The sequence below is a fragment of the Colletotrichum acutatum genome (genome assembly GCF_030867785.1).
Source record: "Colletotrichum acutatum strain CBS 112980 chromosome Unknown BDZ83scaffold_199, whole genome shotgun sequence".
Taxonomy (NCBI): Eukaryota; Fungi; Ascomycota; class Sordariomycetes; order Glomerellales; family Glomerellaceae; genus Colletotrichum; species Colletotrichum acutatum.
In genome coordinates this window covers 13,760-40,747 of record NW_026849193.1, presented here as the reverse complement: position 1 = coordinate 40,747, position 26,988 = coordinate 13,760, and the positions used below count along the sequence as shown (strand labels likewise).

At 52.5% G+C, this 26,988-nt stretch overlaps 6 protein-coding genes across 6 annotated transcripts; 3 read left to right on the top strand and 3 right to left on the bottom strand.

The window, feature by feature from the left end:
• Positions 1 to 157: 157 nt before the first annotated feature.
• BDZ83DRAFT_758066 (cytochrome P450) lies at positions 158 to 2,089 on the bottom strand (the record flags this gene model as incomplete). Its single annotated transcript, XM_060514979.1, has 7 exons — positions 158 to 511; positions 600 to 1,147; positions 1,231 to 1,557; positions 1,614 to 1,673; positions 1,724 to 1,773; positions 1,844 to 1,956; positions 2,021 to 2,089. 7 exons carry the CDS (start codon positions 2,087 to 2,089, stop codon positions 158 to 160), a joined length of 1,521 nt encoding a protein of 506 aa, XP_060358231.1.
• A 912-nt stretch (positions 2,090 to 3,001) lies between these two features.
• On the top strand, positions 3,002 to 15,121 carry BDZ83DRAFT_592812 (beta-ketoacyl synthase domain-containing protein; the record flags this gene model as incomplete). Its single annotated transcript, XM_060506568.1, has 5 exons — positions 3,002 to 3,470; positions 3,520 to 9,547; positions 9,601 to 10,304; positions 10,367 to 12,100; positions 12,159 to 15,121. The coding sequence occupies 5 exons, from the start codon at positions 3,002 to 3,004 to the stop codon at positions 15,119 to 15,121; spliced, it is 11,898 nt and encodes a 3,965-aa protein (XP_060358230.1).
• A 233-nt stretch (positions 15,122 to 15,354) lies between these two features.
• On the bottom strand, positions 15,355 to 16,724 carry BDZ83DRAFT_657577 (TLC domain-containing protein; the record flags this gene model as incomplete). Its single annotated transcript, XM_060510972.1, has 2 exons — positions 15,355 to 15,399; positions 15,621 to 16,724. The coding sequence occupies 2 exons, from the start codon at positions 16,722 to 16,724 to the stop codon at positions 15,355 to 15,357; spliced, it is 1,149 nt and encodes a 382-aa protein (XP_060358229.1).
• A 733-nt stretch (positions 16,725 to 17,457) lies between these two features.
• On the bottom strand, positions 17,458 to 19,837 carry BDZ83DRAFT_684567 (TLC domain-containing protein). The gene is made up of 4 exons (XM_060511241.1): positions 19,336 to 19,837; positions 18,913 to 19,226; positions 18,564 to 18,851; positions 17,458 to 18,506 (listed from the first exon to the last, which is right to left on the bottom strand). The coding sequence occupies exons 1-4, from the start codon at positions 19,484 to 19,486 to the stop codon at positions 17,898 to 17,900; spliced, it is 1,362 nt and encodes a 453-aa protein (XP_060358228.1). The 5' UTR covers positions 19,487 to 19,837; the 3' UTR covers positions 17,458 to 17,897.
• Positions 19,838 to 21,036: 1,199 nt separating this feature from the next.
• On the top strand, positions 21,037 to 22,141 carry BDZ83DRAFT_657575 (mitochondrial carrier domain-containing protein; the record flags this gene model as incomplete). The annotated part of the gene is made up of 3 exons (XM_060510971.1): positions 21,037 to 21,173; positions 21,230 to 21,649; positions 21,709 to 22,141. 3 exons carry the CDS (start codon positions 21,037 to 21,039, stop codon positions 22,139 to 22,141), a joined length of 990 nt encoding a protein of 329 aa, XP_060358227.1.
• Positions 22,142 to 23,177: 1,036 nt separating this feature from the next.
• BDZ83DRAFT_724440 (uncharacterized protein) lies at positions 23,178 to 26,951 on the top strand (the record flags this gene model as incomplete). Its single annotated transcript, XM_060512655.1, is given in 6 exon segments — positions 23,178 to 23,466; positions 23,479 to 24,101; positions 24,277 to 24,536; positions 24,612 to 25,528; positions 25,892 to 26,316; positions 26,838 to 26,951. The coding sequence occupies 6 exon segments, from the start codon at positions 23,178 to 23,180 to the stop codon at positions 26,949 to 26,951; spliced, it is 2,628 nt and encodes an 875-aa protein (XP_060358226.1).
• Positions 26,952 to 26,988: the final 37 nt, after the last annotated feature.

Here is a 26,988-nt window from a genome sequence, read left to right as displayed (position 1 = left end):
CGTTCATCGGTTTCCATTCCAGTATTTTTCAAGAGAAACTGATACAACTCATCCAATCTAAGTAGCTTATCTAGAAACATGGAGTTGTTGATTTTAGGCTAAAGCTCAACTAGTACTCAGATTACCTTAGTACATGGCGACTTAGCAGTGTCTCTGATCACACCTTTCGTTCGAAAGGAGTAATGCGAACGTGCACCTTTGGCTTTTGCCATACGATGTAGAGTCGCAGATCTCGATCCCAGTCCATCTCATTCTTGTTTAAGAGCTCCCACTGGAACTTCCAGCAAAGCTTTGCGAACATGATGCGAAGCACCAGGTAGGCCATGGCTTGGCCAAGGCAATTGCGAGATCCGGCGCTAAAGGGCCTAAAGGCAGCTCGATCATCACCATCAAAGACATGGTCATACTCTGCATGGTCTTTAGGAAGCCATCTCTGAGGCTTGAACTCATACGGCTTGCTGAAGTACTTCTCCGAGTGAGTTGTAGCATATGCGCAGGACGAAACGACGACCTGATTCTGAGATTAGTTTTGATTTCTCCACAAAAAGATTGGAAAGGTGGTGGTGAGCAGTAGCTGGAGAGTAGCCTGGATTACTCACCCCTTTAGCCACGTAGTTCCCATCAACGGTATGACCAGGACTGATTCTAGGAAGTCCGTAGGGAACGTTGGTGTGAAGTCGAATGACTTCCTCAATGGTCGCATTGAGCCAAGGTAGATCCTGGAGCCTATCCTCTGTGATATCTTCATAGGACTTGAAAGTCGTCCTCAATTCATTCTGTAGCTTTTTCATGACTTCATCGTTCGTTGTCAAGAAATACATGCCCGCCGTCAAAACACTCGAAGATTCGTAATGATCGAGAATAAGATGGCCGGCTTGAGATACGAGGAAACCATCTGGCGGGAGCGCCTCCTCGTTCTTCAGAAATTGGGTCATGTAGTCCAGGTCCTTGCGGTCGTGACGCTGCTCGACACGAGTTCTGATGAGCTTTTTACTCGTCGAGTGAGCTCTGAAGTAGCTGAACGCCACTTTTGGCGGCAGAAAGACATAAGACAATGGGTAGAGCAAGGGGAAGCGGCGCATGACGTTGCGGAACGTAGCCCAGTGACCAATGCGCAACAGTGACTCTAAGATAGGGTGGTTTTGGCCTGTTCGGTGATGATGTCAGCCGCTATTCCAGCGCAATCGAGTTGCAAAAGTTCGTAAAGACAAAAGCCCGGGTATTACTTACCAGATTGAATATTTTTGAAGTTGTGGCCAAGTGTGATCGAGCCACCAAGATCACAAGTGGCTCTCTCAAACCATGGAGCAATGTCGACCCCCGCTCCAGTCGCAGGTGAGCTCTTGAGCACTTCGACAAACTCATCCACGTCGGCATGAATGATGGGTTCATATTGCTTTAAAGACCGTGGACTAAATGCAGGAGCCAGTTGCTTGCGGGCAGCCCGGTGCTTGTCGATATCTCTTTCCGAAGCTAAGCCCTCGTACTTGTCCCCGGTGTCGAGCATGTCAGATTTCACGAAGCCAGGCCGCCCATTGATGCTGCTGGTGTATATGTCTTGCCATCTTTGCGTTAAAAATCTCAGCATCAAGATGGGTCCCCAGGAAACATACCTGTGTAAGCTTTGGGAGTTATGAAGACCAGCTCGTTGGGTGCAATTCTAACAACATCGCCTATTCATGTCAGAAAGTCGATTTCCCACCAGCAAGTGATTACGGATTACCATATTCTTTGAAGGCTCGTTGCATCGCCCATGGATAGCGCCCGGACAGCCTGAAGACGGCAAAATCAGTCTTGGCTGTTTCCTGGGATGCATTCCCTTTGTCGAAGTTTGTCAACTTACCATTGGTATCCATACCAGACGTTGGAAACTGCAGCAATCTTGGGTCCAGGATACTTTGCCAAAGGGTGAAACCAAACCAAGTAGACGGTCCGAATCACACTATAGGCTATGATCTAGAAGATAGTTAGACACTCTGACCCATGTGCAGTGTTCATGGAGGCGCAAGGGGTCACTAACACAGCCAAAGGCAATCGTGGCGTTATCGCAGGTTGCCCAACCCATGCCAGAAAATTCGAAATTCAGCATGATGGCGGCAACAAGCTAGACTGATGCGACAAATCGGATTTACAGTCCAGCCCTAATCAATTACAAGTTTGACAGAACGCGGCGACTACATGTAAGACTTCGTGTTCCCATGAACCAAAGGCTTGGACTGGACATCCGCGCATTCTCCAGACCAAGAAGGCTAAAGCGTGAAAGCACAATGAAGAACGTGGCGATGAACCCTGCCTCAGCCGCCACATCTGCAAGTAAAGTCACCGACTCGGTGATCGGCTTCTTTCGCACAGATCCCAGCCTTCTCAGCACCCAAGGGCGAAATCCACGGGTCCGTGTCCGCAGGATTCCCTCTGAAGAATGGTTCTGGCCAATCGGTTTGCCCCCACATTGTACTCGTAAGACCCTAATCAGGCCGTTCGGAGGGCTTTCTCACACCTTCGGAGGCATAAGACGTGATCCTGCCGGGCTCATCCTGCCGAACCCGCTTGCTTCCGACGTGGGGGTGTAAGCCGGCCCTGACCGCAGATTCGGAGCCCACTAAGGCAGAGCTGCAGGGACCAGTTTGCATTCAGGGCCTGGGCTCTGTGATGACAGGTGACAGGGATCGAAATCCAACGAATGCCTGTTCGATATTTGCCTCAAGGTCTGAATTCACAACGGGTAAGCGATATTTTGCCGAGCTGGAGAGTTGAAGCCTGGAAGCCATAGTTATTGTAGTCTGGATCCAGTCGTTGATCAAATAGTACCTTTGGAAGCGATAGCTTGGATCGCGCCTCTTATTCCTGTTTCTTGAACATATCACGGGGATTACACAGCGCCTCTTGAGCTTACCACATTGTACAATACCAACAACCGTCTACCATCATTATATGGGGCTTCTCTAAAAGGTTTCACCAACCGTGGCGATCACATTGTTCTGAGCACGTCAAGTTGCTTAGTATGGCCTCCTCAAACATGGCTCCCCAAGGGAACGAGCCCATTGCGATTATCGGAAGCGGCTGCAGGTTTCCAGGAGGTGCCAACTCGCCCTCCAAGTTATGGGATCTGCTCCGGGAACCACGCGACGTACTCTGCGAGATTCCGCCCAGTCGATTTGACGTTCGTGGATTTCACCACAACGATTCTCAGTTTCCCGGTCATGCCAACGTCAAGCACTCCTACCTACTCCAAGAAGATGTCGCCAAGTTCGACGCCCAGTTTTTCAATATTACAGCGCCGGAAGCAATAGCCATGGATCCTCAGCAGCGTCTCCTTCTGGAGACAGTTTACGAGGGTTTGGAGGGCGCTGGCTTGACTATCGAGGGCCTCAAAGGCTCCAACACTGGTGTTTATGTCGGTGTTATGTACGTCGACTACGAATCTCTGCAATTCCGAGACTTGCAGCACGTCCCAACGTACCTTGCAATTGGTGAGTGTTGCACTCTTCAACAAAATGAAATCTTTACCAACCGCCCCAGGTACCGCTCGGAGTATCGTTTCCAATAGGATATCATACTTCTTCGACTGGCATGGACCCTCACTCACTGTGGACACTGCCTGCTCCTCCAGTCTGGTCGCGGTGCACCAAGCCGTTCAGGCTCTGCGATCCGGAGAGGTCCGTGTCGCATTAGCCGCGGGAAGTAACCTTCTTCTCGGCCCAGAGCCTTACATCCACGAGAGCAAGCTGAAAATGCTGTCTCCCGATGGTCGCTCTCGCATGTGGGACCAAGGTGCTAACGGCTACGCCCGCGGTGACGGCGTTGCCGCTGTTGTTCTAAAGACGTTAAGTTCCGCACTAACTGACGGAGATCATATCGAAGCCATTATTCGCGAGACTGGTGTGAATCAAGATGGTCGCAGCCGCGGCATCACGATGCCCAGTGCAGCGGCGCAGGCGTCGCTCATCCGCGCTACCTACGCCAAGGCAGGACTCAACCCAGAGTCTGACGCCGATCGGTGCCAATACTTCGAAGCTCACGGTACGGGAACGCCAGCAGGTGACCCGGTCGAGGCCGAGGCCGTGCACACCGCGTTTTTCAGCAACAGAGATCCTGCTGCGGATCGTCTGCTCGTCGGTTCCATTAAGACCATCATCGGCCATACGGAAAGTACCGCCGGTATAGCCGGTATCCTCAAGGTCGTGCAGGCCATGAAGCACGGCTATGTACCACCAAACATGTTGCTGGAGAACCTCAATCCAAATGTTTTACCTTTCTACAGCAACTTGAAGATCCCCCAGGAGCTTACTCCTTGGCCGCAGCTTGCGCCGGGTCAAAGCCGGCGAGCCAGCGTGAACAGCTTCGGGTTTGGCGGTACAAACGCGCACATCATTCTCGAGGGGTATCAGGCGTCCAGCTCTGAGAAAGACAACGACAGCCAAAGCGTCGCCCCTTTCCTCTTCTCCGCACAGTCAAAGCAATCGCTCCTGTCTAGTCTCGCCGCCCACGCCGAGTATTTGGAGCAACATCCCGAGACTAGCCCTTCAGACCTTTCGTGGACATTGCGATCACGCCGCTCTCGTCTTCCCTTGCGACTGGCGCTGCCAGCGTCAACCATTGAGGTACTTCAGACCAACCTGAAGGGCATCATTGGCAACAGCAACTTCCAGTTGGACTCCAAGGCTGCCGGCACCAGCACCAAGGAAGCTCGCCTCTTGGGCGTCTTCACGGGTCAAGGTGCGCAATGGGCTCGCATGGGAGCTGAGCTTATTGAGACCTCCCAATACGCCGCCCATCTGCTAGCCACCATGGACGATGCCTTGGTGCAGCTGCCCGAGGCAGACCGCCCATCTTGGACTCTAAGAGAGCAACTGCTCGCCGAAGCGAAGAAGAGCCAGATTGGCAGCGCTTCAGTTGCGCAGCCCCTGTGTACCGCTGTTCAAGTCATTCTTGTCGAGCTCCTTCGTCAATGCGGTATCAAATTCGCTGCGGTAGTTGGTCACTCCTCTGGAGAGATCGGGGCAGCCTTTGCTGCTGGAGCCCTATCTGCCATTGACGCTATTCGCATCGCATACTACCGTGGTCTTCATTCCCGCTTGGCTGAAGGTCTAGAGGAGGTGCAAGGCGCTATGCTGGCGGTTGGAACGACTCTGGAGGACGCCGAATCTATCTGTAACGATGACTACTTCCTGGGAAGAGTGAAGGTTGCCGCATGCAACTCTGCCACCAGCATCACCATTTCTGGCGATGAAGACGCGATTGAGGAGATGATTGACATTTTCGAAGACGAGAGCAAGTTTGTTCGACGTCTGCGGGTGGACAAGGCTTACCACTCACACCACATGGTCCCTTGCTCCCAGCCGTACCTGGAGTCCATGAATCCTTTCGCCATCCAGATGAAGCATACTGACTCGAAGTGCACTTGGGTTTCCAGTGTCAACCCGGACCGGTCTCTCGACGCGTCAAACAGTTTTGATGCCTCATACTGGGTTGACAACCTTCTCTCGCCAGTGCTCTTCATGCAAGCAGTCGAGAAGGCAATGCAACTTGGTCCTTTTGACGCTGCAATTGAAGTTGGCCCTCACCCTGCTCTCAAGGGCCCTGTTCTTGACACGCTCAAGGAGCAAAAGGTTGAAATTCCGTACACAGGCCTACTCCAGCGCAACACCAACGCAGTCCAGAGTGTCTCCTCCGCAATCGGTTATGTGTGGACGCATGTTGACAACCTCATCATCGATTTTGATCGCTACGAATCTGCACTTAGCGGACCGAAGCAGCACCACTTCATTTCTAACCTGCCAACATATCAATGGAACCATTCTCAGGGATACTGGCACGAGTCCAACCTTTCAAGAAACTTGCGCACAAGAAGTCAGCCCGTCCACCAGCTTCTCGGAGATTTGCAACCCCAAAGCTCAGCACACCAGGTCACGTGGAAGGCAATTCTGCGCCCTCACGATCTCCCCTGGGTTCACCACCACAGGATCCAAGGCCAGACGGTCTTCCCCGCAGCTGCGTACGCTGCCACGGCTTTTGAGACTATTCCCTTCCTCGCGGAAGAAACCCCGATTGAGCTCATGGAAATCAAAGACTTGGTTATTCATCAGGCTTTGGTCTTCGGAAACGACGAGCAAGAGTCTGGTATCGAAGTTCGATCCGTGGTCAGCAGCATCTGCCACGATGATCCCGCTTCCATCACAGCCCATTTTACGTATGAGGCATGCATCGGATCACACAAGGAGTTCCAGCTCGTCGCAAGTTGCGAGATCTCCGTCTCCCTGGGCGAGGCGTCTCGTGATACGCTGCCCGCAACTGCCCGGATCGAACCCTACATGGTTGACGTCGACACCGAGCTGGCGTATTCTTCTCTCAACGATGTCGGCTACGGGTACACCGGTCCCTTCAAAGCCCTGTCTGGCTTAAAGAGGAAGCTTGGAAAGGCTTCTGGTTCTCTCGCGTTGACACCTCCCGAGTCCGACGACAAGGCTCTCATCATCCATCCTGCGGTCTTAGACGCAGCCTTCCACTCCATCATCTTGACTTTCAGCTACCCTGAAGATGGAAGACTTTGGAGTTTACATCTGCCCACTCGCATTGACAAGATCAGAATCAATCCCTCTCTGTGCGGGCGTCACTGGTCAGGCGCTGCTGAAGTCGCTTTCGTCGCATCCATGGCCGATGAAGCGGAGTCCGCAGACACCTCTGGATTCCAGGGTGATGTCGATATCCATGACCAAGATGGAGAGTTCACTACTGTTCAGGTGGAAGGACTCCACGTTGTCCCCTTCACGCCGGCTTCCCCAGCCGATGATCAGCAGCAGTTCTATGCTACGCACTGGGTGCACTCTGAGCCCAACGCTGACATCCCTGGCACTTACGATGCCTCGATTCAAGACAAGGGTATGGCAGTTATCCTAGAGCGTGGCAGCTACTTCTACCTCCGACAGCTGGAAGGCCAGATTCCAGAGGGTCACCCCGGGCGATCTGACCCGTATAATGCCGCCTATCTTTCTTTCGCCTCCCATACTCATAAGCTCGTCCAGCAAGGCAAGCATCGCTACGCCAAGAAAGAATGGGTCAATGACACGCTGGAGGATATTCTAGCTTTCTCCAAACCGTTCTCTGATCAACCCGAGGTCAAGGCCATGCACATTGTCGGAGAGCAGATGCCGCGAGCTATTCTGGGAGAGACAACCATGCTCGAGCACTTGATGAACAACGGACTGCTCGCCGACTACTACGCTCAAGCCCGAAGTATCACTCGAGGCACCGATCTCTTAGCTGAGACTGTCGTGCAGATCCTCCAGCGCTATCCCGGGAGCAAGATTCTGGAGGTCGGCGCCGGCACCGGGCAGGCTACCCGAGAGATTCTCAAACGGGTGGACAACAATTTCGCATCGTACACCTTCACCGATGTCTCGGCAGCCTTCTTCGACAAGGCCGAGGCGGAGTTTGAGGTATTCGAGGATCGCATGGTGTACAGCGTTCTGGACCTCGAGCAGGATATGAAGACTCAGGGCTTCGAAGAGCATTCCTATGATATCGTCGTCGCCTCCTTCGTGCTACATGCCACCAAGAGCATAGAGCAGACTGTGCGCCGCGTGCGATCGCTTCTGAAGCCAGGTGGTTACCTCGTTCTTTACGAGGTCACAAATACCGACATCATCCGCGGCACTGCCCTCTTCGGGTGTCTACCAGGATGGTGGCAGGGCGTTGAAGAGGGAAGAACCTTGGGTGCGTGCGTGTCTGAGTCCAAGTGGGATGCCATCCTGCGTAAAACTGGATTCTCGGGAGTCGACACCATGACGCCCGTCAAAGATGCCATGTCTCTCCCCAACTCCGTAATGGTCTCGCAGGCTGTTGATGACTGGGTCGAGTTCATTCGGGAGCCTCTCTTGGCATCACCATCGCTATTTGTTGGACAATCTGTCATCAAGCATCTCTTCATCATTGGAGGAGCCACTTTGCGTGTTTCTCGCTTGGTGCAGGACATTCGAAAGCTGATCCATGCTTTCTGTGATGAGATCACGGTGGTTGAGTCACTGGAGAGACTCGATGATGTCGAAATCAACGAGAACGCTACCGTCCTTGTTCTGGAGGACCTCGATCACCCCGTCTTCAAGGACATCACCGCGACACGCTGGGCAGGCCTGAAGCACCTCTTTGGATCTGAGAAGTCTATCGTATGGATCACCCAAGATCGCATGATCGACAATCCCTTCGGCAACATGGGTGTCGGATTCGCCCGATCGGCCTTGTGGGAGATTCCAGAGGTCCGTTATCAGTTCATCGACTTCCAGGATGCGCACCGTATCGACTCCAGAGCGTTGGTGGAGTCCGTCCTACGCTTCCAGATGTCTGGTTCCGTCCAAGAGCAGAGCCAACGCAAGTCGCTTTGGTCTGTTGAGTCTGAGATTGTCATTGACTCAGACGGCCGCCAGTTGGTTCCCCGGATGAGACCTGTCAGCGCCGCCAATGATCGCTACAACTCGGCTCGCAGAACCATCGTCAAGGATGCCCAGACTCTGACATCTCAGATCGCTATTGAGAGTGTGGACGATCAGCTCATCCTTGTCGAAAGGCCTTCTCTAGCCACTGACCTCTCCGATGGCGGCGTAATCACCTTGAAGTTGACGCATTCCAGCTTGGATGCCATCAAGACTGAGGTTGGCGATGCATTCTTGGTGCTGGGAAGCTGCGGGACAAGCGGCACTCAGTATGTTGGCCTCTCTGAGTCTGTTGCCTCGGCTGTCAGCATATCGAAGGAAAACCTTGTCGCTTGCTCTGTTGCACCTGAGTCTGCGGGTATGTTTTTGGCAGATGTCGCGGCACAACTCCTGATGCCAGCACTTGCGGACACCCTTGGCGAAGGCGATACTCTATTGGCTCATAATGCCCCCGGGGCAGTGATGAAGCTACTCAGTAGCCGGACCAAGGTTGTTGGCATCAATTTGGTTTGCACTACCTCTTCGCGAGAGGTTGCGAAGCACACTGATGCTGTCTACGTCGGACGTTACATGCGCCAATCTGAGATCAGGGCCCTTCTTCCCACCAACATCTCCCGATACATCGACTTTACGGCAAAAGATGGTCCATCGCCAGTGTCTTCCTCCCTGCCAGCCAGTGTTTCTGTTATCAGTGTGTCTTCCCTGTTCGCCAGAACCGCGAAGATGAGCCGAGCTTCCGGCGACAATATCAACAAGCTTCTTGCAGCTGCAGTGGCCGATGCTCATTCAACTTTTGGGAACCGCACGCAAGATACTGCAGCAATTAGCCTGATTAATGTCCAAGACCTCGAGAAGGTCAAGGAAGCTCCCAGCGCCATTACTATTGTCGACTGGAACGCCTCTTCCGTGTCCATCACTATCCAACCGGCAACTCCCCATTTCAAGGCGGATCGTACTTATTGGCTGGTTGGGCTGTCTGGCGATCTTGGAATCTCTATCGCAGACTGGATGATTAGAAATGGTGCCAAGTACCTAGTTATCACTAGTCGCAACCCGAAGGTCGATGAGACGTGGCTTAAGATCACAGAAGCGAGAGGTGCAGTGGTTCGTATCGTGGCATGGTAAGTTGACCGTCATACCAGGTTGAAGGCATGGACTAACATGAGAAATGCAGTGACCTTACCGACTACAACGCCCTCTCGCAGGCATATCGCGAGATCTCTAGCACGTTGCCTCCGATCGCCGGTGTCTACCAAGGCGCCATGATTCTGCTTGATATGTCGCTCCGCGACATGGGACTCGAGGATTTCAGCCGCGTTCTCCGTCCCAAGGTCGAGGGTAGTCTGAACCTTGATCGCGTCTTAGGGGATGAGCTATTGGACTTCTTCATCTTCTTTTCCTCTGTTGCGACTGTCGCAGGTAATCCTGGTCAGGCAGGTTACACAACCGCCAACTTGTTCATGAGCGGCATGGCGCAGCAAAGACGCAAGCGTGGTCTGCCCGCGTCGGTCGTGGAGCTTGGCTTGATCATGGGCACAGGCTACATCACCCGCGAGAAGGGCAATGTCCTTACTCGACCTTCCTTTGAGCGAGGCCTCTTGACAATCTCCGAGTACGATGTTCACCAGACACTGGCAGAGGCCATTCAGTATGGCCATCCTGAGTCGGGTGCCGAGTGGCAGATCTCCATCGGACTGAGACGGATGCCAGCCAACGCGCCTAACCGGCCGCAGTGGTACAGCTATCCTCAGTTCGCGTGTCTCACGGAGAGGGCCGCTGCCGAGGACACGAGCGCGGCTAGTACGCAGGCTGGTCCATCTATCAAGGACCAACTGGCCGCTGCGACAACGAGAGATGATATCGAGAAGGTCATCACCGGTGAGATCATGACTACTTTTGTTCCCCGTTTCCCGCAAGCTTAATGGCTAATCAAACACTAGAATCGTTCATCGCTGAGATGCGCAAGATGCTCCATCTCAGCGACGACTATGCCATCACACCCGCCGTGCGCACCGACGAGCTGGGCCTTGACTCTCTCGTCGCCGTCAGAATCCGATCCTGGTTCCTCAACAACTTCCAGGTCAACATCCCTGCGCTCCGAATTCTCAAGGGCGAAGCACTCCAAGGCCTCATCGACCACGCTGTGGAGGAGATACCGGAAGAGCTGGCACCCAAGCTGTTCTCCTCTTCGCAGTCTGAGGACACCTCGCCATCCTCTGAGGAATCATCCCAAAAGTCTGGAACACCACCTTCGACCGCTCCCGAGACAGAGAACTCATCAGTAGTCAACGGCGATCTCGGAATCAAGGAGGAGAAAGAGGCAAGACCTCTGGAAGTTCAGTTGGAAAGGTTCGGGCGCTTGTCTTACACCCAGTCAGTATTCTTGTTCGTGCACGAGCTCTTGCCTGACAAGACCACTCTGAACAACACAGTTATGCTTCATCTTAGCGGCGAAGTGCGCATTCCCGATCTCTCCCGCGCTGTCCGAGCCCTGGGAGAACGCCACGAGTCGTTGCGTAGCTGTATCTGCGAGCGCGACGGCCAGCCTAGTCAAGGAGTCATGAAGACCCCGTCGTTCGCCCTCGAGCACAAGAGGATCTACACGAAGAATGAGCTTTTCGATGAGTACGCAGCACTTCGAGGCCATGTCTTCGACCTTAGCCGAGGCGATACCAGCCGGACGATCCTACTCTCATACTCGCCACGGGATCACTACCTTTTGATGAGTTCTCACCACATCTTTTTCGATCGAGCTAGCAATGACGCCGTCATGGGCGATCTCGAGCGACTGTACAACGGATATTCCCTCGAGCCGAACCCTCTCCAATACCTCGATTACTCTAACGACCAGCAAAGACAGTACTCATCCGGAGAATGGGACGAGGCCATCAACTTCTGGCGCCACGAGTTCACCACTATTCCCAATCCTCTATCCCTCCATCGCAGCCAGATCTCTGAGCGACAGCCTCTTGAGCGCTACGCCTCCCGCATCCCAGACTTCCGCATCGATAAGCAGCTCTCGGCAAAGATCCGTCAGGTAGCAAGGAAGTATCGTGCCACGCCGTTCCACTTCCACCTCGCCGCCTTTAAGGTCTTCTTGCACAGATTCCTCGGCACCACCGACGTGTGCATCGGCATTGCAGACAGCTGCCGCAGAGACGACCAAATGCGCACCGGTATCGGCCCGTTCCTCAACATGCTGCCCCTACGCATGGCCGCCAGCGCGGAGCAGCCCTTCCTTAGTGCTTTGGACGAGGCGCGGGAGAAGAGCTTCGCTGTTCTTGCTAACTCCATCCCACTCGAGGTCATCCTGAATGAGCTCCGCATCTCACGTCAGGCTACGCATACACCCTTGGCACAGGCATTCATGAACTATGCCGAGAATGACCTTGAAGACGGCCAAACATTCCTCGGGTGCCGGATGACAATGATGAAGCAGGAAATGGCCGAGCTTCCTTACGACATTACCTTCACCGTGATCAACAACACCACTGGTGACACGCGCATCCTCTTGAACTTGCAGGAGTCCTTGTACACGGATTCTGACGCGCAGATCTTGCAGCACGGATATGAGGATATTCTCCGTGAGTTCGCCAACGCGCCGGAGCAGGCAGTTGGTAGCACTTGGCATTTCAGACCTGCTGTTCTGCAGAAGGCTCTTACATTGGGACGCGGTTAGTTCACCAAGCAAAGGTATCTTGACTCTACATCAGATTACTAACATCGATGCAGGCTCGACTTTCAACTCATCTTGGCCCGAGACCCTCATTCATCGATTCGACAGCTTCTTCCCGACTGCCGGGGAGAGGGTTGCCGTCACCGATCACGCTGGTGGCTCGATCACCTACGCACAACTCTCTACTAAGACAAATGCGATTGCATCGGAACTCCTTCGTCAAGGTGTGCAGCCCGGCTCGACAGTCGCTATCTTCCAGCACCCGTCAACTTGGTGGATACCTTCTCTCCTCGCGATCCTCAGAATTGGAGCTGTCTATGTCCCGCTCGACGTCAACACGCCAGTTGCAAGACTATCCCTGATCGTGTGCGACAGCCAACCATCCTCAATCCTAGTTCACGACTTGACAAAAGACGACGCAGCCAAGCTGGAGTCGGAGAGAGGCACATCTCTAGTCAACGTGTCAGCTTTGGAAGAGTCGAGGGAGGAAGAGGTTCCCAACCTCGCTCAACCAGACGCACCAGCCATCATCCTGTACACCAGCGGCTCAACAGGAACCCCGAAGGGAGTCATCTTACGCCATAGCAGCTTGAAGCACGAGTTCGATCACTGCGCGGCGACCTATCAGCTGAACCAAGATGATGTCGTTCTCCAGCAGAGCGCTTGGAGCTTCGACCTATCCGTGACGCAAATCTTCCTGGCCCTTGGCGTGGGAGCCCAGCTGCACACGGTGTCTCACACTCTGCGCGCTGACTCGCACGCGATGGTCGAGCTTATCAAGAGTCAGGGTGTGACAGTCACCTACGCGACTCCAACTGAGTACAAGAGTTGGCTGAGGCGCGAAAACCAGGCCACATTGCGGTCCTCGTTCTGGCGTCTGGCTTTGGTCGCCGGAGAAGCCGTCACTGAGCCGCTTCTACAGCTCTTCCGTGAGGTAGATCGCGAGGTTCTCCGTCTCTTCAATGTCTACGGTCCCACAGAGACAACATGTGGATCTACCAAAATGGAGCTGTCGTACCGTGAGCCTGGATTTTATCAGGGAACCATCCCCGTTGGAGTGGCATCCGCAAATGAGCGGTTCTACATCCTGGACGCTAGTCTGAACCTTCAGCCAGTTGGCCAGACGGGTGAGATTGCCATCGGTGGAGTTGGTGTTGCCAAGGGCTACTTGAATATGGATGAACGGACTCGAGCATCCTTCTTGCCAGATCCCTTCGCAACTGAGGATGATTCAAAGCGCGGATGGACAACAATGTACCGAACAGGCGATGTCGGATACTTGCAGCCCAATGGCACTCTCGTTCTGAAGGGACGCATTGGAGACGACACAGAGATCAAGCTTAACGGTGTGCGTATTGATTTGAAGGACGTGGAGAATACCGTCGTGCAAGCTTCCAACGGTCTTCTCGCCGACGCCGTGGCGTCTCTTCGCAGCACATCTGACGGGTCGGTCAAGTTCATGGTCGTCCATGTCGTTTTCTCGAGCGAGAGCCTGACCGGTTCCACGAGCAAGTTCCTCAAGAAGCTTCTCGCAGAATTACCATTGGCACGAAACATGTGCCCCTCGGCCCTCATCCCGATTGATTCGCTTCCCAGAACGGTAGCTGGCAAGGTCGACAGACGCGAAATCGCTTCCTCGCCAATCTCGCAGGGACTATTACATCGCGCTGAGCATGATGTGTATAGTTCCGAGGGATCAAAGAGACTGTCAATGGCCGAGAAGACACTCCAGAGCTATTGGGAACTTGTGATCCCTGAAGAGCTGGTTGGACTGCACGACATCGAAGCGGATTCCGATTTCTTCACCATCGGAGGTAACTCTCTTCTCCTGATCGAACTTCAGGGTCGGATTCGTGCGGATCTCGGCATCTTCATCGCACTGCCCAAGCTCTTCCAGGCTACTACCCTGAGGTCGATGGCCCGGCTTCTGCCCGGCATTGGCGATGCGGAGCCGGAGCTCGAGAACCAGATCGATTGGGCAAGCGAGACCGCACTGCTGTCAGGGAATATTGTTTCTAAGCGAGACACTGCTGAGCCTGTTGCGAAGCTCCCTCGCACTGTTATCTTGACTGGAGTTACTGGCTTCCTCGGCCAGTACCTTGCCAGATCCCTCGTTGAGAACGAGAACATCGAGAAGGTCATCTGCATAGCCGTCAGGAACCCTAAGGACCAATATCGCCAAGATCTACTCTCTCAGCTTGAGCCAAAGGCAGAATTTTATGAAGGCGACTTGAGCTCGCCCCGCCTCGGTCTCACGGAAGAAGCAGCCCTTCGCATTTTCCAATCCGCCGATGCGGTGATCCATAACGGCGCGGACGTCTCGCATCTCAAGAGCTACCCTTCCCTCCGCGCTGCAAACCTCGGTGCAACGCAAGAGCTCGTTCGGCTGTGCAGTCCCCGGCAGATCCCGCTGCACTATGTGTCCACCACGGGTGTTGCCATGTACACCCCCTTCAAAGCGCTGGCTGAGGTCTCGGTCCGCGAACATATGCCCCCGGCCGACGGCAAACACGGCTACGTCGCATCCAAGTGGGCCAGCGAGGCATATCTCGAGAACGTTCACGCAGAAAGCGGTCTGCCGATCTACATTCATCGTCCGTCGAGCATCGTGCGTCCCGAGGCCGACAGGACCGGCGAGAACCCGGCTGCTGATGTTCTGCAGAACATGCTCGATTACTCACGGCGGGTACGCGCCGTGCCGGCCGCGCCGGGTCTGAGCGGCTTTGTCGACTTGGTGAAGCCGGAGACAGTCACCAGTGGGGTGGTGGGTGCCGTCATGTCTGGGTCTCAGGAGGATGGAGTTGTGTACATCCACGAGTCTGGTGACTTAGAGTTGGACGTAGGCCAGATAAGAGAGTATTTGGAGACTGAGACGGGAGAAGCCGTTAATGTATTGGCTCTGGATGAGTGGATTGATTGTGCGGAGGAGATTGGCCTGTCGCCTGCTATGGCTGCCGTGTTCCGGAGTTCGCTGGGATCTGGGGAACCGATGAATCTCCCGAAGTTGCTGAGGCGATGATTTATTACATGGAGTTTACTTGGAGTTCTGATTGTACCGTATGTTCTTCGTCGTCTTTGGAGTCATTGGACTGTTGCACATTACCTATCATAAAATAGGGGTCTTCCATGTTGTGAAGATTCATGCCTTCCCTTCAACTTGGTGTAAGCATAACATCATTGCGAGTCTCGAGATTGAAACATCACTCTTTCAGGCCAGTACTGAGTCGAATCACGGTTTCGCTGACTTGCGTCTCACGCAGTATCACATGCCCAGACCTTGATGGGGTCAATAACTGACTACATGTACTTTATCTGCTCACTTGGACTTCCATGCCATGTCGTGCGAATCTTTCACAGTCAAGTGCTATTTGTCTACCCTGGCTGATTGCTTGTTTCTCTCCACCTCACCTATGTTGTGGCCGTTTAAGCCTTCTCTCCTGGACAGAGTCTTGCGATATTTGAGGCCTGGATCCATCAAGACTGTGGGATGACACATCCGACGCTGTCACTACATATACTTTCGGCTCAGCTGTTGGAACTTCCTCATCCTCCGATCTATCATCCTTCGCAACCCCCAAGAAGACAAATTTGTAAGCGCTGCGCAGTAAACAATACAGCCAGAACAGGTTCAGTGCCTGCAACAAAGCCAAGAGGCCAAAGGTGATGACGTTCGACAGAGGACACTTGTACTGCTCAGTCTCCCAATTGAGCTCATATGGCCCAACGGTACTAAACTCGGATCCAGGCAGCGCAGAGTAGAGAATCCGCAAGTTGATGTAGTGCCGGAGGTAGATCCACACCGCTATACACACACCAAACGAGACCCCTTGAAGCTTATTGTCGAGATAATTCAGCGACTTCGACACTGCCAGGAAGAAGTCGCTGATATCGTGTGTTATGTACACCGCAATGCCCATATACGCGAAATGGAAGCGATAACTCAGCGCAACGAGCGCAACCGTGACGACGTGGTGCGCGACAAGCTCATGGAAGTCCTTGCGTCGCTGCTCCAAGCCCAGCACCATCACCACCACCTGCTGCGCCCAGAACGCTGCCTGGAGGAGGTAGTAGCACTTGAAGCTGGCGTCGTGCGTGCGGTGCGGGAAGTCCTCGTACATCCCATGGGTATCGAAGTACCACACTGGCGTAAGGCTCATGACGTGCAGGCCCCAGGGCCCGATGAAAGTCACGTAGAGTGCCGTGTACATGTTCTCCGCGAAGCGTGCACGCTTGGCGCGAGACTTGATGCCCCATGCGCGAGCGAGGGGTGTCAGGAGCTCTTGCATGAAGACTTCGCGGGTGAAGGTGAGGAATATCGTGTAGAAAGCAACGAAGGCGATGTCCCACGGCCCCTTGCCATACTGTGTCGTCCCCGCGCTGTTATTGTCGAGCTTGTAGGAGGGGAATATGAAGTGGTGCGTCCGGTTGGAATCGGATGGGTTGACGGCGTAGAGGGAGAGAATCGCAATTGTGAGGAACAAGGGAAGCGCCCAGGTCCGACGGCGCATGAGAGCGAAAGCTCTTGTCTTCCTGCGTTTCGAGTAGTTCTTTGTCTGGCGGTTGTTTAACATCTGGGGCGGGACTTGAGCGCTTGGCTGCAACTCCATGTAGTTTGCGCCCATGTTGTAAGAGATCGTGGGGTTTGAGGTGTCGGCGGGAGTTCGTGAAGTGCTTCGTCGTCGCGATCGTTTGGTCGTCGTACTACTGGTAGATTCGACTTGTCAAATGACACCTTAGCTTCCGATCATTGATCCCCTTGTCCAAGGGAGACAGTGAAGGTTGGGTGCAGGTCTGTCTTCAGAACTCCTCGTCTCACACCTCCACGATGCGCAAAGAAAAAGAGTCTCAGGACTCGAGATCATGAGGGGACCAAATAATTTGAGCGGGCGTCCCCAACGCAGGCAGTCCAGGCGCAATTAGAAAGCTGTCCGTCTTGGGATAGCTTAATGCAGGGGCTACTGTTGGTCGGTGTGTGTGACACACAATTAATCAAATGGGGGCGTCAGCAGAAGTCCAGAAGGGGAAGATTGTTTTCCTTATCCCGTTTGAGGACGTAGTTGGGGTTTTTAAGTAAGGATTTATGGGAGACAATCCATATAGCGCGTCTTCTACGAGATGTCATTTCAGCTCCGCGAGCACTCTTACATCCGCGTCTAAGTTGTGACCTCCGAAATTCTGTATTGAGAGGTTTCTCAGCTGGATTTGGTGAACATGCGAGTGTCCATGTCTCGGCAGCCTCCAATCACAGGATTAGGACCCACGTTTCCAACGGTCGCTGCCACTCGCCATCCCCGCCATACCCTGGTGGATAATGTAATTGTTGCGGGAGGCTGAGGAATGAAAAAGGGGGAGAGAGTCGAACTGGACGATTGAGACGCGTATGAGTTTTTTTACCCTCCGATTCGGAGGGTTTATGTCGTCATATTGCTCCGAACGGAGCGGGTCTCGCTCGGTCCCGATTCATGAGGGGACGGGAGCTGCACACCGCCTCCAGCCAATGCTGCTGCCAAATGAGACCTCTTGGAAGCTCATCAATCGTGGTCGGAGTGGTACGTGAGAGCTAACATCACTTTCCATTGTATTGGAGGGCAATTGTTGAAACTGGGATTCGAAAGAATCACAAATCCTTGCCACGGCGCCATGGGCATGCCGGAGTTCCACGATGTGAACGGAGAGAAAACACGAGTACCAGAATAGGATCTAGCAAGTTTTGTGTCATGAACTGGGCAAATGGAGTTTATTATGTCTGTGAGTCTTGGCCAGCCAACGAAGCGTATCATCGCCACAGCCCTCCCTCAATCAATCTGTTTCTCGCAGCCAATTCTGTTGAGCAACTCCTTCCGGCCACTGTGCGTCCTAACGCCACTCACCCTGGAGCTCGAAGGCTCCTTCCGGGAAGAGGACCTATCCCAAGCCTTCAGGTCAATAGACTCCACGCCGACATCCTCCTCAATGGCCTCGATCTCCTCATACTCAATTTTCTCCTCTTCTTCTTCCTCGTCATCAACGTCACTCCTAACATCTTCGGCGGGAGCCCCTTTGAGCACTCTCACTGAGACACGAATGATGAAGAATGACCACGCGCAGATGACAAGCTCGAGCGCGAGGAGAAAGGTCAAGAAGCCATATCGAATGCCGTTGGTGAAGCATACCGTCCCTGCTGGGTCCTTGAACGGCTCGAGGAGATGGGACCAGCCCTCCTTAGGTGCCGAAAACGGGCCTTCAATATCGCTGGGAGCGCCTCGGAAGCATGGCTCTTTTAGAGATCGGGGTAGGTCGTAGTAGACGCTCCAGCAGGTCATGAGGTAGAATACGTGGCGCGTCCAGACCCAGACCAAGAGGAAGACACCAAAGATAACGTCGCAGAGGGTCGTGAAGCCGATGTACTTCAGGCACTTGGCCAGCTATCGTGACTGTTAGCAGGTGGCTTGGTGCGCGGTGTCAACTCAAGGAGGACTAACTGGGAAGATTAACTCAATGACGTCCATTAAGACCAGGATGAGATGGCCGACGCGGGTTTGGTGATACGCGTAGCATGCGGCAATGAGTGAGATGGTGATGGCATGGTGCACAATCATCTCCCAGTAATCCTTGCGCCGCGCCTCAATGTTCACCGAGATGACCTGCTGGACCCAGTATGCCCATTGCACCATGATATATCCCTTCATCAAGCCGTCGAGCTCTCGCTGTGGCCAGTTATTCCACAGCTCCTTCATGTTGAGGTAGTATGGCGCCTTGCAATAGAGATACTAGGGACTCGCCGGTTAGTCGACAATGTGCCCACGGAATGAAAATGCAAATCTACTGTACCATTCCCACTGGCCATAGGACACTGTAGTACGTGAGCATCGAGCCCTGTTCCGAAAACCTGGCAACATCCTTCTTCTTCGATATGCCCCAATGCCGGCCGAGGGGCTCAAGAACGTGGCGCATCAGCGCGGCCCGAATGCCGATGAGGAGAACCACGCAAAACGCGACAAAGTAGAGGTCGTCGTGGCCGGCGCCATACTTGCCGGTGGTCGTATTGTAATATGAGAGTTTGATGAACTTGGATGTATACGGACGCGCCGCGGGGATGCAAATGTGTGTGAGGAGTAGAGGGGCAGTTGTATGGAAGGCAAGGTCTGTTCAATTAGAAGACTTCAGGTCAGCATTGACTTGTAGGACGAATGGGTGTAATGCACAGCAATAATAGAGGTGGTCAGCTTCCCCTCCACACTCTTCGCGACGTACGTGTCTGGTTGTCAAAGAGCCATTGGACGAACTTCTTCCTCCGGCTCGAGTCAATGATCTTTAACTTTTGTGAGTGACCAAGCCTAGGCGCCATGGATGCGACGGGCGAAGCGCGCTCCGTATGCGCGATCTTGGTGGTGGGTTCGATCATGGTACTTGTCACGCAGTCGAGGCGAAGCGAAGCGAAGCTCAGCTTTCCACGAGAAGATGCCGAGGCGAGAAAGAATCAAACAGTATGTTTCTCGAGCAGAAATTTGTGTGACAAAACTGTTGAGAAAGTGCCCGTAAGCGCGAGTCGCTTAAAGAAGTAACAGTAACAATATTTCCCTGCCGGCAGCCCCCTCCCCTTCCCCCAACAGGGCGAGACCAAAGCTGCCAGCTGAGCAGGTTGGACCCTTTCTTCGCGCCTCGCAGGGGGCGGTGAGACAAGGCGGCGGGAATGCAGGGATGTTCATATTTGGGCGGGCGGGATCTTGGAACTGGCGGCCGTTAAGATCTCTGGCATTTTCCAACTTTTAAGTGTGTTTGCCCTAGGGCAACCTGCATGTCTGCATCTTGAAGTCGCCCGTGGAACAATAGGGCTGAACTTTAGAGACTTCCATCAGGGTTGATGCCAAGTACCTGTCGCAAACTACAAGCGATCACAGCGACCTATGTGTTAGATTTCACTTCTCAATGACATTCTCGATTGTCAACTGACCGCAAAAAAACAAAGATACAAAGCATGCAGGACTCAGGGGAAATCAGCATCAGGCCATCCCCGCACCAATCAGGATAGGCTGACATGGGTCCTTGTCATCCTGCCATCGCCCCAGGTCCGCAGATTGCTTTCGCCGGTGGATCATGAGGCTTAGCTATCCGTAGGCCCGCGGGAACCCGAACCAACAGGATGAAAACAGTCTCGACAAAATTACAGAGATCTTGTTCTCTCATCCTTGCTCTAAGAAGCTGATGTGCGCCGATACCTTGGCCTTCTCAGACCCGAACAAGCGTTCGTACTCTTCAACAGTGTGTGGCAGCTCATAGACTCTTAAGATCGCATACTTTGGAGGGTAAGACTGTTTGCCAAAGTCTGCTAGTAATGTGAGTATACGCCTCAAGATAAGGTTGACATGCAGCAAGGTCTAGGGAGGTAGCATCGGCAAATAAAAGTGCACTTTGCCTGCGATATCCCCTCCAGCTGTGGAAGTCCTACCGGCCGAGGGCTCCGGGCAGTACGAGGCGACGAACGGAGCCGCGACCCACCTTGCCCGAGTGAGAGGATGATGAATCGCTGCATCCAGCGGATCTTCGGGGATCCACACCTCCGGGGACCGATGAGCTTCGCCGGCCGCGGGGAGGCGGTATGCCTGGAACTCACGCCACGCTGCTGTCGCAATCATCCTACAAGCCGGCTGAAGAGAAGAAGTACTGAGAGACATGATGTGTGCGATGGGTTGTCTTTCTTTTCCGGCTTTTATGGACACACGGAGCGACCAGATTGTGTACGGGCCGCTGGTGGTGCCCGGTCGGGGTCTAGCGGGGAATCGGCGACAGTAATATACGGCGTTCAATGCTCGCCGAGGTAACCCGATATCACCCGCCAAGTCATAAGTTGTGTCGCATGAGCCAGTTTTCTTAATGATGTGTTCTCTCATCGCTCTACCTCATCACCCACATGCTTCTCTCGAAGTCGCCTCCTTCGCGCTCGTGAATATCGCAATGGCTGCCGCATGTCCTGCTACATTGGCTCCAGCCAACATGCAGAAACCGGAAGGCCTGGATCTCTATGCTCGATTCGCGCTCGCCGGTGCTTTGGGTTGCTCCATAACTCACGCTGTCTTCACACCCGTCGATGTGTACGTCGTCTCATTACCCTTTTCCTCACATGTCATACTCACCCACAATGCCACAGTGTCAAGACGAAGATACAGCTTGACCCAGCAACCTATAACCGTGGCATGGTTGCAGGTTTCCGCCAAGTAATACGCAACGAAGGGGTCGGTGGTCTACTGACAGGCTTGGGCCCAACGTTCACCGGCTACTTCATCCAAGGAGGCGTCAAATTTGGACTCTATGAACTCTTCAAGAAACAATCAATTGAGATCATTGGACTCGAGAAAGTGAGAAGGAATCGTACTGCAGTCTACTCCGTCTCGGCAGCCTGTGCTGAGTGTTGCTCTGCCGTCACACTTTGTCCCGCGGAAGCTACTCGCATTAGACTTGTGTCCGTGCCTGGTTTCGCCAACGGATTGATAGGTGGGTTCAGCAAGATCTTGAAGCATGAGGGTGTTGGCGCATTATACTCTGGATTCGGCCCCATCTTGTTTAAACAGTAAGTTGTATTCCAGTACTTCATGAGCTGGGTTGCTGTACGTACTGAGATCAGCAAAGAGTTCCATACACGGTTACAAAATTTGTCTCATTCGAAAAGATTTCCGAGTTCTTCTTCGCCCGTCTCGATAACGCCAAGACCGGCACTACCCAGCTCATGATCAACATGGGATCCGGCCTCTTATCAGGTTGTGCAGCTGCCATCATCTCGCAACCAGCCGACACGATGTTGTCTAAAATCAACAAGACGAAGGGGTTGCCCGGCGAAAGGACTGCGTTTCGTCTTTACAAGATTGCGGGCGAGCTCGGATTCCGTGGTTCATTCGCCGGGCTCCCGGCACGTCTGTTCATGATTGGTGGGCTCACCGCTGGCCAATTTGCCATCTATGGCAGCATCAAAACGGCTCTCGGTATAGGCGTTCGACTTTCTTTTCATGGCTTAGCTGACTATAGGCATTTAGGTGCTACTAATGGTGTGGAGATCTCAAAGTGATCGGGATGTGGACATCCTTTCTGGCTGTTGATCACCCTTCTACGAAATCATATTTAGATCGGACCTGAGAGCGGCTGGGCATTATTGCGCCGGAATTGAGTGTTGGTCTAGGTAAGACTGCGGATGAAGCTTTTACATCAAGTCGCTATCCAATCATTTTGTGGTGCATAATGATAGCGGCTACTTTTCGTTGATCGTCACTTTGATGTGTATGTACGTAGTAAGCGGCAGTCTGAACAATCGTGAAGCCCTCTTTAGCATATTCAAAATGTTTTTAACTCAACTTGTTGTGTGGTCTGTTTTCAAAATATAGAGATTCCCGTCTCAACGTCTATGATTAGATACCGGTGCTTTTTTTCAGCGAATGGATACTTAAGAGGCGAGTTCCGAAAAAGGGCCTATCCATACGACTTAAGGTAGGTACATTTACCTACTGTCTAGGGTCCTCAATCATCCATATCACTTGTCGCAATGCATTGAGAAATCGGAAAAAAATCCATGAACTGATATTGAGCAAAATAACTACCGGGATAATATTTTTCCCTTGGATTTTGGCCGCAAGTAAAGTGTGGAGTAGAAAGGTGCAGCTTCAAACTTCTGGTACGCGTCGACGTTCGAGCTTTAGGAGTACCTAGGTAAGGTGCTCGGTACGTCAAGCGGGTCGCATGAAGTAGAATGCAGCCTGAGGCCTGGTTGGCTCAGCAAGATGCCACGTCAGTCATGCAGACTGGATCTTGGAGTTGCACAGCCTTGCTCAACTTCAGGAGAGCTTTCTCTTCACTTCCCAAACGATCCCGTCCCCATCGACTTTATCTGTTGGCCTGAATGCATGTACTGTCTTTGGAAAGCTATCGGACGGCGCGTCGCGCTGAAGAGGTCCCCTCGACTCCTTTCAGTTTCTTCATTCTTGCGCTATTGACGATTTCCATTGAAACATCTCGACAGAACATCACGCTAGAAAGGCTTGCTTGGACACGCCAGTGCGATCAAGTCAAATTCTGAGGAGTATACCTTTGGTTGGATTTGCGCCATCACCATGGAGTTTATTGCCGCCCAGGCATTCCTTGACGAGAAGCATGAGGGTCCTGAAGCACTAGCTCACAATAACAACAACATCTATGCTTTAGGACGAATTGGGAAACACAATGTGGTCATGGCTGCCCTGCCAAAGTCCTCGTATGGAACCATTTCTGCCGCGGTGGTGGCACGGGATATGGTGCACAGTTTCCCGAATATCCGAATTGGCTTGATGGTGGGCGTTGGCGGCGGCGCGCCCAGCCGAAAACACGACATCCGACTAGGTGATGTCGTGGTTGGCTGTCCTAGTGATGGATAAGGCGGCAACATTCAGTACGAATACGGCAAGACGATCCAGAACCAAGCTTTCGTGGAGATAGGCCACCTAAACCAGCCACCTCAGTCTCTATTGACAGCTGTGGGGGGCCTTGAGGCAGAGTATGGCTTAGACGGTCATCGAATCAATGAGGACATCGAGAACGTGTTGAATCGGCGACCACGGCTCCATAAAACCCATTCATTGCCTATATCCAGGGCAGACAGGCTATATAAGTCTGATTTCACCCATCCACCAACTTCGTCGACAGATTGTTCCGAGACCTGTAGCACTGCTCATCTTGTTCCTCGACACGAACTTATAGATGACGAAGACAATCCTGCCATCCATTATGGCATGATTGCTTGTTCAAATCATTTCATGAAGGACGCTACGAAAAGGGACAAGCTATCCTCTGAGATAAATGTGCTCTGCTTTGAAATGGAAGCTGCTGGCTTGATGAAACATTTCCCTTGTCTGGTGATCCGTGGAATCTGCGAGAACGCGGATACGCATAAGAAGAAGGCTTGGCAACGGTTCGCAGCCATGACAGCCGCAGCATATGCCAAAGATCTTCTTTTTCAGCTTGTTCCAAGCAGGATTGAGCTTGAAACACGACGTGCGAAGGTCCTCAAGTCCGGTCAGTGGTGTATAGCCCTCTCTTGAACACCAGAACGATACTCGTGGTAGAGATTGTCATTAAAAAATACTGCCGGGATAAATAGTCGAAGAGAGACAAGAACAGCAAATCCAAACTCTTGCTGAGTCGAAAGCCGACATCAAGACGATAATGGCTGGTTAGCAAATTGAGGGCATCCGGAAGTGGCTTGATCCTCCCGATACGTCCGTCAACATTAACAACGCACGAAGTCTTCGTCATAAAGGCACATGTCGATGGATCTTTCAACTTCAAGCTCTTCAAGAATGGAATTCTGGATCACGGCAGCACCTATGGCTACATGGCCTAGCTTCATGCGGCAAAACAATCCTCAGTACTACTCTACTCGATTTTCTCTTGTCTGAAGGCGATAGAGTTGTTTTGCAAGACAAAGCCGACGGCATGTAAGTTATGTTCCAGCCTTAGCCGCGATGACAGCAGACTGGTGAAGTTACCGAGCGGCTAACACACATCACTAGGTTCAGATGGGAAGGATGCCAGCTGGACGCGCTGGAAGGTTGCCTCAATCTGGAAGAAATCGAAGAGGCCTTAAAGTCTCTTCCTAGGGACTTGAACGAAATGTATTGCCGGGTTCTCGAAAGCATCCCGAAACCCCGAAAAGACAAAACCATACTTTTTCTACAGTTTCTCCTCTATTCCGAAGAACCTCTTACCTTGACTCAGGCAGTTGATCTGCTTGCTATTCGACAGCAAGGATTCAATCCGATTTACAGAATGCCAGACCCGACAGGAATTCCTCTTTATTGTCCTAGTCTCGTGTCAGTCATTGAGGTTGATCTAGGTCCTCACGGGCAAAATCACCAAGTGATTCAGTTGGCCCACTTCTCTGTGAAGGAATTTCTACTCGGATGTCATTGGGAAGAGTTTCGTCTCATCAATGCGAGTATCAGTATGACGCACAAACTTCTAGTGTATCTCATGAGGTCTCCGAAGATTCCGTTCAACCGACCTAGTAGCGATGATCTTTACCCACAGGCGGCACAATGGACGACATACGCCCAACTAGCCGAAAGTGTAGAGAATATTGCCCAGGAAGCAGCCGAATTTTTTCAAAATGACAAGTATCTCCAGCGTTGGGTGGACACGTCGCGTCTGTTTGAGGAGGGGGGTGAAACAGATAATTACATGACCTCATCTCTTGCGATCCAAGACCTTCGCAGGACCGCCTTATCATGCGCATGTGGGTTAGGGCTCCGTGAGACTACGAAAGTTTTGATTTCTCGAGGAGTTGATCTGGAAATACCAGTCGAATGTAACATTGCTATCTCAGCATGTGCCTTGTCTGGACTTTTTGATATTGCCCAGCTTCTTTTGGACAGAGGGGTGGATATCAATGCTGTCACTGAAGGATGCAACCCTCTGCAAGTCGCAGCAGGTCAAAACAATCATCAGATGGTAAAATTCCTCCTTGCCCGCGGAGCAGATCCCAATTCGCGCGGCTTCACCAAACACCCTTGGGAAGACATATACGGACTACCCTTGAGTCAAGCTTCAACAAGAGGACAATCAGAAATGGTTAAACTGCTCTTAGGTTATGGGGCAGATGTCAACGCATCGACGACCGGAGGCACCCCCCTTCTACTAGCCGCAGCGGAGGGCCGCGACACAGTCGCGCGCCTTCCCTTGGAAGCTGGAGCAAAGGTTGATCTGTGCTCGGTTGATAATCGAAGCCCTCTTGTTGAAGCCTCCAGGCAAGGTCATACGAATGTTGTGCGTCTACTGCTAGATAATCATGCAGTGATCGATAAGCAAACTCGGTTTGGGAGCGCGCTTTTAGCAGCAACGCACAGGAGACATACTTCAGTTGTGCGGCTCTTGCTTGAGAAGGGTGCTGATTACGAAGTTGCGGACAACCTCCAACAATCCAACAGCATGGCTTTCGAAAATACTAGGTTTAAATACATGAACAGACCCAAAAACGGCGAAGACCCTCTCACTGTTGCCTCGAAACTCGGTCACATAGAGATCGCACAGCTACTTCAGAAATATCGAAAGCCTTGTAACAGGCCAGGTACGTCCTGGTCTCGAGCGTTGGCGACTGCCATTATCAGAGACCATTACCACATCATTGAAATGTTTGTGGAAGCTGGGGCGGATATAAACGCACCAGTGGAGGAGTACGGCTCGCTACTGAACCTTGCGCTGGAAAAGCGTCGCCTGAAAGTTGCCAGAATCCTGTGGCGAAATGGTGCAGATGCTAGCATACCATGTGTAGTGAAGATTGGGGACAAGACTGAGAGAATGAACGCCGTCACATTTCCCCGACATTTAGAGTTGGATGAGATAGCAGACTTGATCTCAAAAGTACCGACTTCGAGATACGGGCGAAAAAGGAGGGCGTCGAACGACTTGATGTATTAGAGGCAGGGCAGAATTCTCGCAGTCCAATCTTATTATGGGTTCTTATTCAATGACGAAGTAAGATGTGTTTCCTTTGTGCAACTTGTTGACGAGCTTGTCGGCTATGCTAGACTTTGGGATTGTATGATCCGCTTTGACGCATGGCCTTTCTTTTTAGTTATGCTCGAGTCAAATCATAGTCTAGAAATCTGTCTCAATGTTGAAATCGTACTACTCCTAGAGTGCCAGGCTGGCAAGTTGTAGGTCACTGCAGTCGAAACGTCAATTTCTTTGCGAAGAGATATGTTGCCATATGGCAACCGCGTATTACAATTATCTCAAAGCTGATCATGAACCCAGAAAGATCCAAAACTCCTGGCGTCAGAGCGCCGCGCTCCGAACCTTTCCAGCTCCCGTCTTTCCAAAATAGTCCCAAAGTCCGTCAAATCGTAAGCTAATAATACATTGTCGCACCATTGAGATCGTTGTATCTCA